Raw genomic sequence first — 15701 nt, forward strand, 5'->3', positions numbered from 1 at the left:
CCTTCCAAAACCTAGGCCCAATTTATTGCATTTTTTTATGTTTTTTTGGGAGATTTATTTAAAATATTTTAAATTTATCTATTTTTTCTCTTTTTCTTTCTTCTTTCTTTCTTTATTCCCAATTTAACAGAAAAGACTAGGTACTAGATAGAAAAATAGAAGAAAGAAAAATAGATAAATCATAGTATATTTTAATAAATAAGATAGAGCAAATAAACTGAATTGTCTTTCACGGTAAAAATAAACGCAGATTGTTAAAACCAATTAAATACTCATTTATCATCGGTTTTAAAAAAAGTCCAAAACTATAAGAGTGAATTTGAATAACATGCCAAATATTTAAAAAACAATTTGTGGCGATAAAATAATAATAATAATAATAATAACAACATTGTTCAAATACTCTACCAAAACATAAATATTAGTAGTATTAAATACTATATTATCGTAAATATATACATAAATATTTGTTGAATATTTCCTTAACATCAAAGCAATCCTAGTACATTTAAACAATTAGTCAACTAATTAACTTTGCAGATTTTAATATGGTTGCAAGTATTATATAAAATCACATATAATTGTGAAGTGAAATCCTCACAATGCATCGAGGATATGAAAAATTCAAAGTATTGAAAGAATTAAAGGTAACTAATGAAAATTGACCAATAACTTATTAATTTTTTATTAATCGTAAGAATGACTTGCAAATCGAGCTTATGATGAACAACATTAACTAATGCAGTTCTGATAATAGATGTCGGTGACGCCGAAAACGTAAAAAAAATATCACATTTTCCTTTTTAATTTATTTTACAAAGGGTGTCAATTCTTTTTTTTGGAAAATATTCTCTCATCAATATATAAAAATATATTTTTCTCTCACCATATAATACACAAAACAAAATCTGCTAAATTCTTACGTCATCATCCAAATATGACATGTACTATGAGACGTAAGGGGTACTCTCTGAAAGTTTGAGACGATGATAGTAATAGTGGTGGTGGTGGTAGTTGTAGTCGACGTTGTAGTACAAGTTTTGTTTACATTATTATAATAAAACACTTGCAAAGACTCATTAATATCGCTATTAATCATATAGTATCAAAATAGTGTAAATATCCACATAATCAGCATACAAGTTTTGTTTAAATATTTCCTCAACATCAAAAAATCACTTACAACTAGTCAACTACCAACATAATCAGATTTTAATGCGATTGCCAAGACTAAAAAAAATCACTTACAATTATGAAGTGAAATCCCCACAATACATCTTAAATTAGTAACCAATTTTCAGGATCATATTATAAGAAGAACTGTGTCACACTCTATATAAAGGCTCCAGACAGTAAAATTGTACTACTACTAAAAAATTAATAATTACTATCATCATCTAAGAGGAATGGCTTCTACTAAGGTTGTTTTCTTGGCTTGCATGTTCATGGTGTTCATCCTAGGTTTGTCTTTCCCATTCTTAAATCCAATTTATGTAGTAATTTTCTTCAATTTGTTAAATTCATCATAAAAACTATTTGCTGTGATTATAGTTAAAATTATCTGATTTATTGTCCACTAAATAGGTTCATCACCATTGTGCGACGCCGCTTCACGACAGTTGATTAGTTTTGGTTTTGGGATTCCAACAATTGGAATGAGATGCATTGGCCATGAAGAGTGTGGTAATCCACTCAAGAATACCGATTGTTCAGAACAAAAAATTTGTGAAAATGGTCGCTGTGTGTGCAAAATTGATCAAGAAATATTGATTTAGATTTTATTTACTACATATTTTTGCAATAATAAACAAGTTACCTACCATCTTTTAACAGATATCTCAAATTAGTGTAAATAACAGATACCTCTCTCTCTCTCTCTCTCTCTCTCTCTCTCTCTCTCTCTCTCTCTCTCTCTCTCTCTCTCTCTCTCTCTCTCACACACACACACACACACACACACACAACTGGTTAAACAGATATCTCAAATAAAAGTGTAAATAATTAACTTGTATAAAAGCAAAATAAAAAAATGTTTTTAGAAAATTTTGCATCATTAGAAGAACTACCATGTATGTTTCTTCCAATTGTGGCAAAAAATAATTTAGTCACTCCAAGGATCATTCTCAGTCCTCACTTCCGAAGGCTCGACGACCTGCGATTCGACAGCCTCGTCAGCCTCTGAGGTGGGATTCGGTTCAGCACCTTCGCCCTCCTCATCATCCTCCGATCTCCCCCATCTTCCACCGAGGGCCATCGCCATCATCTCGTATATCTTGTTGCTAAGCTCGGCAGGGCTATCAGGCTGTCATTACAGCAAGCAAGGAGAAATTTTAGACAAGGACAATATAAAAGGATAGATTTGTGTAACGATTTCTGATACTTACAGTGAATCCACTGGAGATTAAGGCCGTATCGTATAGAAGTTCAACAGCCCTCTTGGCGTCTGCATTCTCAGGGGCGTTCTTGCAAGCAGCCTGCCAAAAAAAAGCAAACGGCGTGACCAAATTTGATGTAGAAATAGAAAATTAGATCTTGAATTTTGAAATATGCATTCATCATACGTTTAAATCCTTGACGACTGGATGGTCTGGATTGATCTCAAGTATTCTACGACCCCTCATGAATTCAAGGCTCGATTGGTCGCCAAGTGTCTGTGCTCTCATTAATCTGCCCGAGGATCAAAGAATGGTGGGTAGCCGTAGCTATTAGAAATAAGATAATATAGGCCTTTGCAAATAAATACATGTGCATATGAGATAAAAAAAACAGTACCTTTCCATGTTGGCTGACCATCCAAATTTGCTGGAAACAAGCACACATGGGGATGAGGCTAAACGTTTCGAGACTTGCACTTTAGCTACCTTTTCACCAAGCTGTTGTTTGATCCAATCGCAGAGGAGATTATACTCTTGCTTATTTTCCCTTTCACTCACCTCATCTTCATCACCTGTGTCGTTCAGATGCGAGCATAAGCTCAATGTCGATTAAAGCTCGTCCAGAAAAACAAACATTTTGTTTTTAATAGAAACAAAGTGAATTAACAAATCAATTTAAATCAGTTTTGAATAGTAAGAGATACTGACCAAGCTCCAGATCTTCCTTGCTGATGTCAACAAATTTTTTCTCTTTGTATGTATCTATATTCTGGATGGCAACTTCATCAATTGGCTCGACTAAGTAAAGAACCTGCATATATAAGTGATAAGCTTGTGTGATGCATTGCATGACATACAGAAGCACGTAATACACTCCAAACTGAACAAGAACGAGGCTTGAGTACATTCGACTGATCAAGCAAATGGATGAGTTTATGCTCCATTCCATACAACCCATTAACATGTCATCAGAGAAAGTAGGACTCGCCGATTTCAGTTTGTGAACATACCTCAATGCCTTTCTGTATTAATTTTTCCACAAAAGGAGCAGATTTAGCACTTTTTAAGCTGTCTGTTGCCAAGTAATAGATAGCCTTCTGATTCTCACCCATGTTCTCGATATAATCATCCAAACTTATCAGGTCTTCGTCGCTCTTGGAAGATAGAAATCTCAACAATGGTGTTATTCTCTTGTGGTTCCCAGTGTCCTCGATGCAACCCAGCTTCAAAAACTTACCAAAATTCTCCCAGAATTTTTTGTAATCCTAAGTTACACCAACGGCATAGGTTTAAGTTGCATGAAAAATAAGAAAAAGATGCATTTACTTCTCTACTCATTTACAATCAACCAACCTCTTTGTTCTCACCCTCAGAAAGATCTTGAATCATGTCGAATGTTTTCCTAACGAGTCTTTTCCTCATTATCCTCACCTAGATCAATAAAGCGACAAAATACGTTAATTTAAAGGAATAGCAACTTATATTACAATTAGAATTTCACGATAAGAAATGACTTCCTTACAATTCGACTCTCTTGAAGAATCTCCCTGGAAACGTTTAGGGGAAGGTCGTCCGAGTCCACCACACCCTTCACAAAGCTCAAGTATCTTGGAAACTGCAGGTTATCAGATCGATTTTAAATTAACACAAGCTTAAAAGAACAAAATATGGTTGCTACAATCATAAGGACAAACTCAAGCAACTTAGTCTCGATGCAATAGAGGAGGTTCTCACCAGTTCACCATCAAAATCATCTGAAATAAATACACGTTTAACATATAATCGAATGTTTTTCGTCTTGGGATTGATAACTTCTTCGTTGTTAAGAGGTGCCATTCCAGGAATGTAGAGCACACTTCTGAACTCCACCTCACCCTGCAGAAGTACCAGATCAAAATCACAGCGGAGTCACATAGATAGTTTCACCAACTCATTCAACATGAACATTTATACCTCTGTCGTGAAATGGGTATAAGTAAGTGGGTCCAAAAACTCATTGAATGCCTTTTTGTAAAATTCTTGATATTGCTCTTTTTCAACTTCCTTTGGGTTGCGCATCTGCATATTAAATACAAAAGGAAAAGCATAAAGCATGCATAAAGATTCAAATGTGAGATGCAGAAAAATGATATCGATTCAAGCAGTGGCGTACCCATATAGGTTTTGTTTCATTTGTCAATTCCCAGTCCCAATATTTTTCAGTTTTGGTCTTCTTCACCTTTTTCTTCTCTCCCTGGGAAAAAAGCACCAGTAAGGAAAAATTGGTATGATCGTCATATCCTTAATAAGTGAAGAAGCAAAATCACCATCAACTGTATTGAAATTGCGATTACCTCAGGTACTTCTTCTCCCTCTTTTGGTTCTTCCTCTTCTTCTACCTGCCAAAACAAAAATGTAAGTCGGTCTTAAGCTTTTCCATACAACCCCACGACAGCATAATGTAACAATTGACTCAGTCTGTCTCATGTAATCATACAATACTTGACAGTGTCATCAGCAACAAAGCAAAGTCCAATCCTACTAATCATGATATAAAAGTCGAACCTCAATGCTCCTTGACTTCTCTTGCCAGGTATAGATGGGGAATGATACGAATTGTGAATAATTCTTGACCAAACTCTGGATCTTTGTGGGCTCGGAGTACTCGTACTTATCGTCATCCTAAAGGTAAAAAATTATGATGTTGATTTCACTTGAAAACAGCCACTAATAAGCTTTTTAAACAGAAAGGAAGGATGAGACATTTTACACAATGAAAAATCAGAATGTGCAAGCGAAAAAGATAAATACCCTGAGATAAAGAGTGATCTGGGTGCCTCGACTGATGAGCTTGCTGGGATTGGTTTCCTCTCTAATTGAGTAGGAGCTGCTATCAGCCACGGATTCCCAAACATACTGCTTGTCAGACCTGGGACTCTTTGTCGACACGACCACCTATGACAACAAAAAAGTAAAAATAAAATCAAACAAGCATTAACAGAAGGAACAGAAAAAACATTCAACAAACTATCAGGAATATGTATTAGAGGATGTGAGAGCCCAAGAATACCCTTTTGGCAATCAGAAAAGCAGAATAGAACCCAACACCAAATTGGCCAATCAAGCTATTGTCAGACCCAAGGTCCTGGTTCTCCTGCACGAAGTGAAAAAATTAATTTCACACGCAAGGCTTAACCACTTATGCCTTCGGTCATGGAAAGCGGAAGGACATCCAAACACAACATGACAAGAAGTAACGACCTTCAGTGCCTTCAGAAATCGAGAAGTGCCACTCTGTGCAATGGTTCCAAGACAGTCAATCAGCTCCTCCTTTGTCATTCCAATACCAGTATCCCTGAAAAAGGACGAAGCAACATTCAGCAAATCAACCCTTACAATAACTGCAAAGAAGATAAACAAATACATACGTTATGGTAATAGTCCCATTGTCCGGATCAGGTTTGATACGAATCTCTAGTTCACCTGAATCTCCAAGTAATTCGGGCTGAGTCACACTCAAAAACCTTAGTTTATCGAGAGCATCACTCGCATTGCTGCAGAAAACGAAATTGTTAAAACTCAGGCTGAGTTGCAGTAAACTCTTCTAAACATGAATATACACATTCACTTCCTCAAAATGGAGTCTGTACACAAAACTCAAAATATGAAATAACAAGACACGAAACAACAGCGCCTCACCTTACAAGCTCCCGAAGAAAAACTTCCTTATGGCTGTATAAGCTGTGGACTATTAAGTCCATCAATCGACTAACCTAAAATCAAGAAAAACATCCAACACCACGACATCAAAATCCAATACCTCAATAAATAATTTACATAATTACATAAGTTAACAACCCAAAGCAAGCAATTCAATCACCAACTATCATAAGTAATGCTTTTAACAATACAATTCGCTCCCAACATCATTTTTCTATCAGTCCCCACACAAAAATGTAAAAAGGAAAGGTTCTCACCTCCGCCTGATATTCAAATGTTTCTCCAGAGCTCTCCGGAGCCTCCTTCTCAGCCACGGCGGCGGCTTCACATCTCACCACCACTCCGCTCCGCCGCCCCTCCGCCTTCCACTCCAACCCGCTCCTTAAAAAAGTGTTCTTTAGCCCACAATTAGGCAGAAAAGCGCTTCTCAGAAACCCTCTATTGCTCTTGCCAGCACTCTTGATAGAAAAGGACGACATATTTGGGGTTACGGCCATCGCCGCGGAGGCCAGACTTCTGCTCAACACAGGCGCCATCTTGTCAATTTCTAGAGAAAGTGCAGGTGAAATCTTTGTGTTTTCCTCTGAAATTCAATCTCTTTCCTTGGTGGGTCAATTGAATTAGATACAAAAGGGGGCTAATTCGCGTGGTTAGGTAGCATAGGTTGGAGGAGGAGTAGATAAGAGGAGTGAGAGTTGCGAAGTGAAAATGGGGTTTAAAGGGAAGGGGTGGAGGGTTCTAGAATATGCCGATTTAGGGGTTAGGGTTTAATTTGGAAGGATTGCTGATAGAATTCAATGGTGTGGATTTTGCCATGTCAGCATTCGCTATTATCCAATGGGGGCCGATCGCTCGGCTAAGGGCATTAGGGCATCCGCAGTGGTGAGGATGTCCCGGCGGACATCCCCACGGATATCCCAAAAACACCTCATGCCACGTCATACTGACTTCCCACTGCGGATGCCACGTCATACGGACATCCCACTGCACAGTGGCGGACATCCACAAGGACATCCCGACGGACTTCCCACATTAATAAAAATTCACAAATTAAACAATTTACGGATTTAAATAATTTACGGAATTAAAAATTCGAAACGAATACGGAATAAAAAATTCATTAATTAAAAAAAAGAAAAGTACATTTCACCAAAATAAAAAAAAAATACATTTCAACAATTAAAAACTCCATCAACGACGACCCATCCGCTGTCATACTTATTCAATTATATCATTCTGGAGTCGAACATGGGCTTGTTTTTTGCGCATGTCGGCGAATGCACGGACTCGATCGACATTGTCATGGGGTATCCCCATGCGTACATTGCCAGTGGTCACGCCGTGGCTTGGACCAGCAGTATCAGCATCATCATTGGCCCAATCAGTCAGCGCTGAACTTTCATCTTCGACAATCATATTGTGCATGATAATACATGCGTACATGATGTCGGCGATGCTGTCAACATACCACAGCCGTGATGGACCCTTCACTGCCGCCCATCGATACTGGAGCACACCAAATGCCCGCCCCACATCCTTGCGCGCTACCTCCTAACGTTGCGCAAAGTATATCTTCTTTTCATCCGTTGGGCATATGATTGTCTTCACAAAGACGGGCCACATCGGGTATATCCCATCCGCCAAATAATAGTCCATACTGTGCTGGTTGCTGTTGGCGACGAAATTGACGGTCGGACCGACGCCCATGCACTGGTCGTTGAAAATGGGCGACGACTGGAGGACGTTGATGTCTTTGTTAGACCCGGCTACTCCAAAATAGGCATGTCAAATTCACAGCCGGTAGTCGGCTATCGCTTCAAGGATCATCGTGGGATCTTGGCCTTGAAACCAGTAATGTACATCCCTTTCCAGGCAGCGGGGCAGTTCTTCCATTCCCAGTGCATACAATCTATGCTGCCTAACATTCCCGGGAACCCGTGCTGATTCCCGTGCATATCCAGCAGAGCCTGACAATCTTCGGGGGTAGGCTTCCGAAGATACCTATCCCCGAATATATCCCTAACGCCCTGACAAAAATACTTCAGGCACTCGCGGATAAAAAAAATTTAAAAATTAAAAAACTAAAAAATCGGGACGTCCGCACGGACGTCCGTCGTGTCTCCGCAATGGCGGACGTCCGCGGAACTCCGGTGTCCGCAGCGGACACCCGTATCCGTCGCTACCTTGCACAATGGCGGACGTCCAGCGTGGATGTCCGGCACGCCGGTTGAACGTCCGCCGGGACGGGCGCCATTGCTGATGCTCTTAGCAATGGGCGCAATAGGAGCCGTCCGAGATATATCTTGAGATTGGTTCCGAAGAGGGGACACCATTTGCTAATGCCCTAATAATTCGTGTCGGGCGTCCGTCGGGACTGGCGCCATTGCTGATGCTCTTAGCAATGAGCGCAATGGGGGCCGTCCGAGATAGATCTTGAGATTGGCTCCGAAGAGGGGACACCATTTGCTAATGCCCTAATAATTTGTATAAGAGTTTTTAAATTTTTACAATTCTCCACTATTTCTGCCTGAGACTGATCATAGTTTATTTAATCATATGTCATTTTCACTATCTTTAATGCTAACTTGAACCACTTATAGTAGAATATACTATAGTGATTTATCACTTTAAGTAGCTCATCCTAAAAAACGAATCACTTTATATGAAAGAAAAGAGTATTGATTAACTGCACGTATCATAATTATTATACTCTTAATATAGAAGTATATTATAGTATATATCAGTTTTAACTTTTAACCTGTCTTTCGTGTCATGAGTCATGATAATACTCCATGTTTCGTTTTGACACATAAATGTGGAATGTGTAATTAGTATAATTAAATTATTATTTTAAGTGTAATAAAGAAACTCATAATAAAGAAAAACTTAATAAATTCTAATATTTAATTAAATATCATAATTTTTATTAAAATAGAAATAGTGCAAATAGTTTGAGACGGTCCGAAAACGAAAAATGCGAGTACCATGAAACAAATGAAGTATAAAATAATGAAAATATTTTGAATAAAGAAAATCTAAAAATCTAAAAAGCAAAACGACAAACGTAACCACAAGACACACAATGAGCTTGTCTAACACACGGCCCCAAGCTATGCTCACTGAGCATGCCGTGTGAAGGTCACGGACTCACTCCGTGTGGCATTGCGGATTCGGTGGGGCCCGCTTCATAGATATAAAGGTAACGGGATTGTTACCCCTCACATATAATACTATTACCCAAAAATGGGATTGAGAAATTATTGAATACAGTACCTCCCAGGCTCCGACAGTGGTTTTCTAGTTTTGATACTTAGTCTTTTTTATTGAAGATGTTATTGTTGGAGAACAATCAATGTAGATCAATCAATGAAGAATAGAGTTTGTAGGAAGAAAATGAACACACTATATGAGAACCGAGAGGAAAACTCTTATTGATTTCAACTCAAAGTGTTTACAACTAGATACAATCAGACACACCCTTCTTAAATGATCTAACTAACAATCTATTTATACTATAGATCAAGTGAATGAGATCTTTCACAAGATCTGTTAAGTTTGTTGAAACCGTGCCCAACGGCTAGTTTCAATTGCGTCTTGATCCGCTGCTCCGCAACTCCAGCGTACATCTGTATGTATTGCTTGCCATGTTCAGCCACCTATGTTAACAATCTCCACCTTGGTTGTTCACGGCATCACTTTAAAACTTCACATCATGCAAACCTACAAGTCTGCAGCAGTATTCGAACTTCTCTTTCCTCTACGGCTTTGTGAGCACATCTGCAGGGTTATGGGCCGTGTCTATCTTGATCACCTTAACCCTGCCACTCTCAACTTCATCTCTAATGAAATGTAGCCTAACGTCGATGTGCTTGCTATGCCCGTGGAACATCTGATGCCTAGCCAAGCAAATCGCCCCATTGTTGTCACAATGAATAACCACACTCTTCTGCTCTATTCCAAACTCATAGATCAAACCAAGCAGCCACTTGCTCTCCTTTACAGCTGAAGTGAGGACCATGTACTCGGCCTCGGTTGTATATAAAGCTACCACATTCTGCAAACTTGACTTCCAACACACAGCCGATCCAAACAAAGTGAATATATAACCTGTTTTGGGATCTTCTTATGTCAATGCTAGCTGCATAATCCGAATCACAAAAACCAACTAAAGGTTCCCCCTCAACTCCACCTTCTGCAGTAAACAAAATTCCAAGATTATGTGCTCCATTCAGATATCTCATTATCCACTTCAAAGCACTCCAGTGCTGCCTCCCATAATCAACCATGTATCTGCTCGTTGCACTTATAGCATGAGCAATGTTTGGCTGTGTACAAATCATCATGTATATCATACTTCCAACTATGTTGGAGTAAGGAATTAGTTGCATTTCTTTCTTCTCCACCTCATCTTTTGTTTTCTGATCCTTTGTCAATTTAAAATGCATTGCCAGAGGTGTAGCTGTACTCTTCATGTTGTCAGCCTTGAACTTCTTCAAGATCTTCTGAATGTAGTGAGTTTGAAATAACCACAGCTTGCCTTTGCTTCTATCTCTGACAAGTATCCTTTTAGCAGCATCAAGGTCTTTCATTTCAAAGCTGCCTCTGAGCTGCTCTTTAACTTTTCTTATTTCATTGACATCCTCTCCTGATATCAACATATCATCTGCATACAATAGAAGATATATAGGCTTCTTGCCCTTCAGATTCTTCACAAAAACGCAGCTATCATTGAGTGACCTACAAAATCCCAGCTGTGACAGATTCTCTCCAAACTTCAAATACCACTGTCTACTGCTTTGTTTGAGACCGTATATGCTCCTTTTGAGCATACAAACTTTCCCTTCTGATCCAGGGACCTCAAAAACCTTGGGGTTGAGCCATATAAATTGTCTCTTCCAAGTCTCCATTCAGAAAGACTGTTTTGACATCAAGCTGCTCCAACTCCCAGTTTCTTCTAGCTGCTATGGCCAATAAAATTCTGATGGAATTATGCTTGACAACTAGTGAGAATACTTCATTAAAATCAACTTCCTCTTCCTGATTGAAGTCTTTTGCAACTAGCCTTGCTTTGAATCTAACATTGTCTGCCTGAGCTGCTTCAAGCTTTTTCTTGAACACCCATTTACAACCAATTACCTTTCTGAATTCAGCTTTATCAACAAGAATCCATGTCTTATTTTTGATCAAATAATCGATCTCCTTCTTCATTGCTTGGATCCATTGCTTAGATTATGGGCTAGCAACAGCTTCAGCACATGAGCTGGGCTCAGAAAACCCAAGCTGCTCAGCTATGTGGAGGGCGTAGAACAACATCTCAGTGTCTCTAAATTTGACTGGAGGCCTGGCATTTTCTCTTCTAGTTCTGTCTCTAGCCAGCTGATAATTGCTAAGATCCTCATGTGTTTCTTGAGTTTCTTGAGGCTGATCTGAACTGCTATCTGTGAGGTCAATGATCTCATTTTGATCACCATCAAAATCACCAGAGCAATCATCATCATTATCCCCTGCAACTTGATCTTCCTCCACCTCAAAGTGAGCATCATTCTTTTCCTTATCAGAATCAGCTGCAGCCTTGCTTCTTTTGTCCAGAAAAGGCATCTTATCTTCTATAAAGACCACATCTCTACTCACCAATATTTTCTGATTACAAGGTTCTAAGCACCAAAGTCTATACCCCTTCACACCCTTCTGGTATCCCAACATGATGCATTGTAGAGCTCTAGCATCAAGCTTGCCTTGCTTTTGATGTGCAAAGGCTTTGCAACCAAAAGGCTTAAGTCTGTTGTAATCTGACTTCCCTCCATATCATCTTTCATCTGGTATTGCTCCACCTATTTCAGATGCTGGGCATTTATTAACCAGATATGCAGCAGTGGATACTGCCTCTGCCCAGAAATGTTTGCCAACACCAGAGGAACTTAGTAGGCATCTTACTCTCTCAAGCAAAGTTCGATTCATTATTTCAGCAACCCCATTTTGTTAAGGGTTTGCTGGGACAGTCTTGTGCCTCTTAATGCCATTCTCTCGACAGAAATGTTCAAACTCATTGGATAAGTATTATAGCCCATTGTCTGTTTTCAAGACTCTTGGTGTACTTCCTTTTCCACTTTCAACTTCTTTACACCAAATCTTGAATGTGTTAAGAGCATCAGACTTCTCTTTTAAGATGCAAACCCAAACTTTTCTAGACCAATCATCTATTATGGACATGTAATACCTCCATCCACCTAAGCTCTTAACTGATGCAGGCCCCAGAGATCTGAATGTATATAATCAAGAGGGGAGGTTGAGGTGTGTTTACCTATTGGAAAACTCTTCTTCTTTGATTTTCGCAGCAAGCAATCCTCACACACTTCCATCCTCTCAAGCAATCCTCACACACTTCCATCCTCTCAAGCAATCCTCACACACTTCCATCCTCTCATCTGTACTGGCTTCAATCATCCCCATCTTGACTAGAGCTTTCAGACTTCCCTCTGCAGGATGCCCCAATCTCTGATGCCAGCATTTTAAATGTGGTGTTGTGATTGAATGTGATTCTCCCTCAATGACTGCAGCTTGAAGATAATATAAGCTACCATTCCTTCTAGCAATCATCTTAACTTGAGAATCCTTGCAGATTCTCATTTCACTATTCTATGAGATGAAAGAATAACCCTTCCTTTCTAGTGTCCCCAAAGAGATTAAGTTCCTTTTCACTTCAGGAATATATTTGACATCCGAGATCACCTTAATGGATCCATCATGAACTCTCAGCATAATACTCTCAATTCCCCTGATATAGCAGGTCTGATTATTGCCCAGGAGCACTGTTCCATGTAATACCTTCAAATCTTGAAACCATTCTCTAATTGGACACATGTGAAAGGAACAACCAGAGTCCATAATCCAAGATCCTTTCTCACATACATCCATCACATTCATCACCTCAGGTACTTCATCAGCTTCACCATTCACTACATTGGAATGAGAGTTACCTTCACTAGCTTGCTTCTTCTTCCAAGCATAGCAATCGAGCTTCAAATGCCCCGGCTTCTTGCACCAATGGCAAGATCGAGTTTCTTTAACTCCAGAAACTTCAGCCTTTGAATCTTCATTTTTCTTCTTAAACTTCTTCTTACTAAACTTCTTGATGTTTAGTGATTCTGGCTGTGGATCATTTCTTCGAACAGCTCATCTCTACAATTCCTTGGCCATCAAAGCAGCATGAACTTCAACAAAGGTAATCGGTTTATCTCTCCCATATAAGATTCCATCCATCATTTGATAGTAGGAATCAGGGAGAGCGTTGAGCACCAAGATGGCTTTGTCTTCATCGCTGATTTTCACATATAAGGCCTCAAGATCATCTATGGATTTGCAGAAGTCTTCAAGCTGCTCAAGAATCGACTTATCCTCCATGAAGATGTAGGAATAGAGTCTCCTTTTTTATGTAGAGACGGTTAGCCAATGATTTGGCCAGATACACTTCATCAAGCTTCTTCAAAACTTCAGCGGCGGTTGTCTCAGCCTGCACCTCCCTCAACACTTTATCTCCGAGGCACAATATCACTGCACTATGCGCCTTCAAGTGCATTTCATCGAGCTTGGCCTTAGCTTTCTCGTCAAGGGCAGGAGCCTTGCCTTTCGCATCTGCATTAACCGGGGTCAGAGCCGCAGTCAAACCGTGCTGCACAAGAACGCCTCGCATCTTCATCTTCCAAAGACCGTAGTCGTTCTTCCCCGTGAATTTTTCACCTTCAAGACGTGCCGCCATTGCTTTCTCCTTGATCGATCAAGCTTCCCACCGGACGGTGCCAGTTATGATATACATTCATATTCTTCTTGCAGGATGTAACAATTCACTAGTCACTACAGTCAAATAATTTCATTTTTCAAGAAAACAAATTTTGATGTTAATACTTCAATTCCTGTATCCACTGACGGAACCAGCATAGGCCAAGCCCCCGCTTGAGCGGGGGCTTGCCGGAACCGTCCGACCATGTATACAGAGGAATTTAGGACTGGAAAGGTTGAAAAGGGGGGAGATTGGGCGTAGAGGAGAGAGAGATAAATGAGGGTGAAATGGGCGGAGGAAAGAGAGTACTGTCTTAGTAATTATTGTTGTCTTTTTGTGCATTTAAGGGGGTATTTTTATTTTCTAAGTATTTTATTCACTATATGTACATATCTTCAATTAAAATGATAATTCTAAATGTGACTTGTATCTATCATTTATGCTAGAAAGTTTATACACGAATTACTTATAGTTTCTTAATATCATTTTGCAATACTCTTACAATACCACAATTTTTATGTATCTGTATAAAAAAATTATTACTCCTTTTATTTTAAAATATGCATTTTTGAAATAACATAAAATTTAATACAAATTTATTAAAATAAAAGAGAAATCAAAAGAAAAAGCGTGTTGGTTTAAAATGGGTCTCGTCTCAGAAAGAAGTTCTAAATATTTCCTTCGTCCTATTAAATAGTATGAAACATTTGAGAATTGGCACAGAATTTTATGTAGTATTGTTTTATGAGTAAATGAAGAGAGGGTAAAAAGTAAAAGAGATGAAAAAGTAGAGATAGAGTTATTTCTATTTAAGGAAACTTTTCATTTTTAATGGGAAAATCTAAAAAGGAAAATGTTTCATTTTTAATGGGACAGAAGAACTAGAAGGGTGTCGGCGATGCACTGTCTTAATGGAAAATGTTTCATTTTTAATGGGACAGAAGAACTAGAAGGGTGTTGGCGCTGCACTGTCTTACTAAATTTCAGCCCCGACTTCTTAAAATTTCTGGTTCCGTCACTGCCTGTATCAATTTTAAATATCTACTAATTCCCCATATGTAAAATCTTATTAGAGAATTTGTTATTATCTCCTTGGAGTATTACCACCCATAGTCAAAATGTAGCAATCACTTTTTTTGTAGGAAAAACCCTAAAAATGTCCAAAACAAACACATACACACACTGGAACAAGTAATATAGGTATAAAAAAGACAAAGGCAAAAAGTTAGTTGAAGGCATGTAGAGGGTCACGAAACTAAGCCAAAAAATTGAACTTTTTAGTCTCGTAGAGTGCATGACGGCAGACAAGCGCTAAACACTTGTATCTTCACCCCCACGTTACTACTCCACTTTCCAATCCATTTTTTCCTATTTTTATTTCATAATTCCAAATCCACTCAGTCATATTTTGCCTCCAATATTTCAATTTAATTACACAGGCGGTACTATATTATCATATTTTGACTCCAATATTTCAATTAATTCAAGTACTACTCCATCAAGAATCCGTAGTTATAACTTGTGTTGTGGTCCAGTAAAAAGATCATTTTATTTTTCAAATTTGATTGCAAATCGAAATAATTATTAACCCCGAGATCCTAGTAGCATAGGCACATGTGGATTACAACAAAATGGTAAATATAAATTAATTAACCTCTCATAGAATTGCATGCCAGTGAAATTTGGTCCCCCTTTATTTTAGTGAAACGTGAAATCTAAGTTAAAATAGTTCCAATGGAATACAAACTTTTTAAAATTCTTTGGACCATATCTTTGACTTGTGTGCTCTCTATAAATCCCAAATTTGTTTCAACCAACCTCTCCTCTTTGGTTGCTCCAACACAGAAAGA

The 15701-nt window shown here is 38.6% G+C and overlaps 1 protein-coding gene across 1 annotated transcript; it reads right to left on the reverse strand.

Annotated features, from left to right (window-relative positions):
* Nucleotides 1-1981: 1981 nt before the first annotated feature.
* Nucleotides 1982-6797, reverse strand: LOC121798008 (heat shock protein 90-5, chloroplastic-like). The gene is made up of 19 exons (XM_042196820.1): nucleotides 6332-6797; nucleotides 6054-6127; nucleotides 5783-5908; nucleotides 5616-5709; nucleotides 5425-5508; nucleotides 5166-5309; nucleotides 4920-5036; nucleotides 4709-4753; nucleotides 4528-4608; nucleotides 4329-4433; nucleotides 4110-4250; nucleotides 3898-3990; nucleotides 3729-3806; nucleotides 3386-3640; nucleotides 3084-3186; nucleotides 2773-2947; nucleotides 2562-2667; nucleotides 2385-2474; nucleotides 1982-2302 (listed from the first exon to the last, which is right to left on the reverse strand). Exons 1-19 carry the CDS (start codon nucleotides 6608-6610, stop codon nucleotides 2102-2104), a joined length of 2391 nt encoding a protein of 796 aa, XP_042052754.1. The 5' UTR covers nucleotides 6611-6797; the 3' UTR covers nucleotides 1982-2101.
* Between the last annotated feature and the right edge of the window lie 8904 nt (nucleotides 6798-15701).

The sequence above is a fragment of the Salvia splendens genome, chromosome 4 (genome assembly GCF_004379255.2).
Source record: "Salvia splendens isolate huo1 chromosome 4, SspV2, whole genome shotgun sequence".
Classification (NCBI taxonomy): domain Eukaryota; kingdom Viridiplantae; phylum Streptophyta; class Magnoliopsida; order Lamiales; family Lamiaceae; genus Salvia; species Salvia splendens.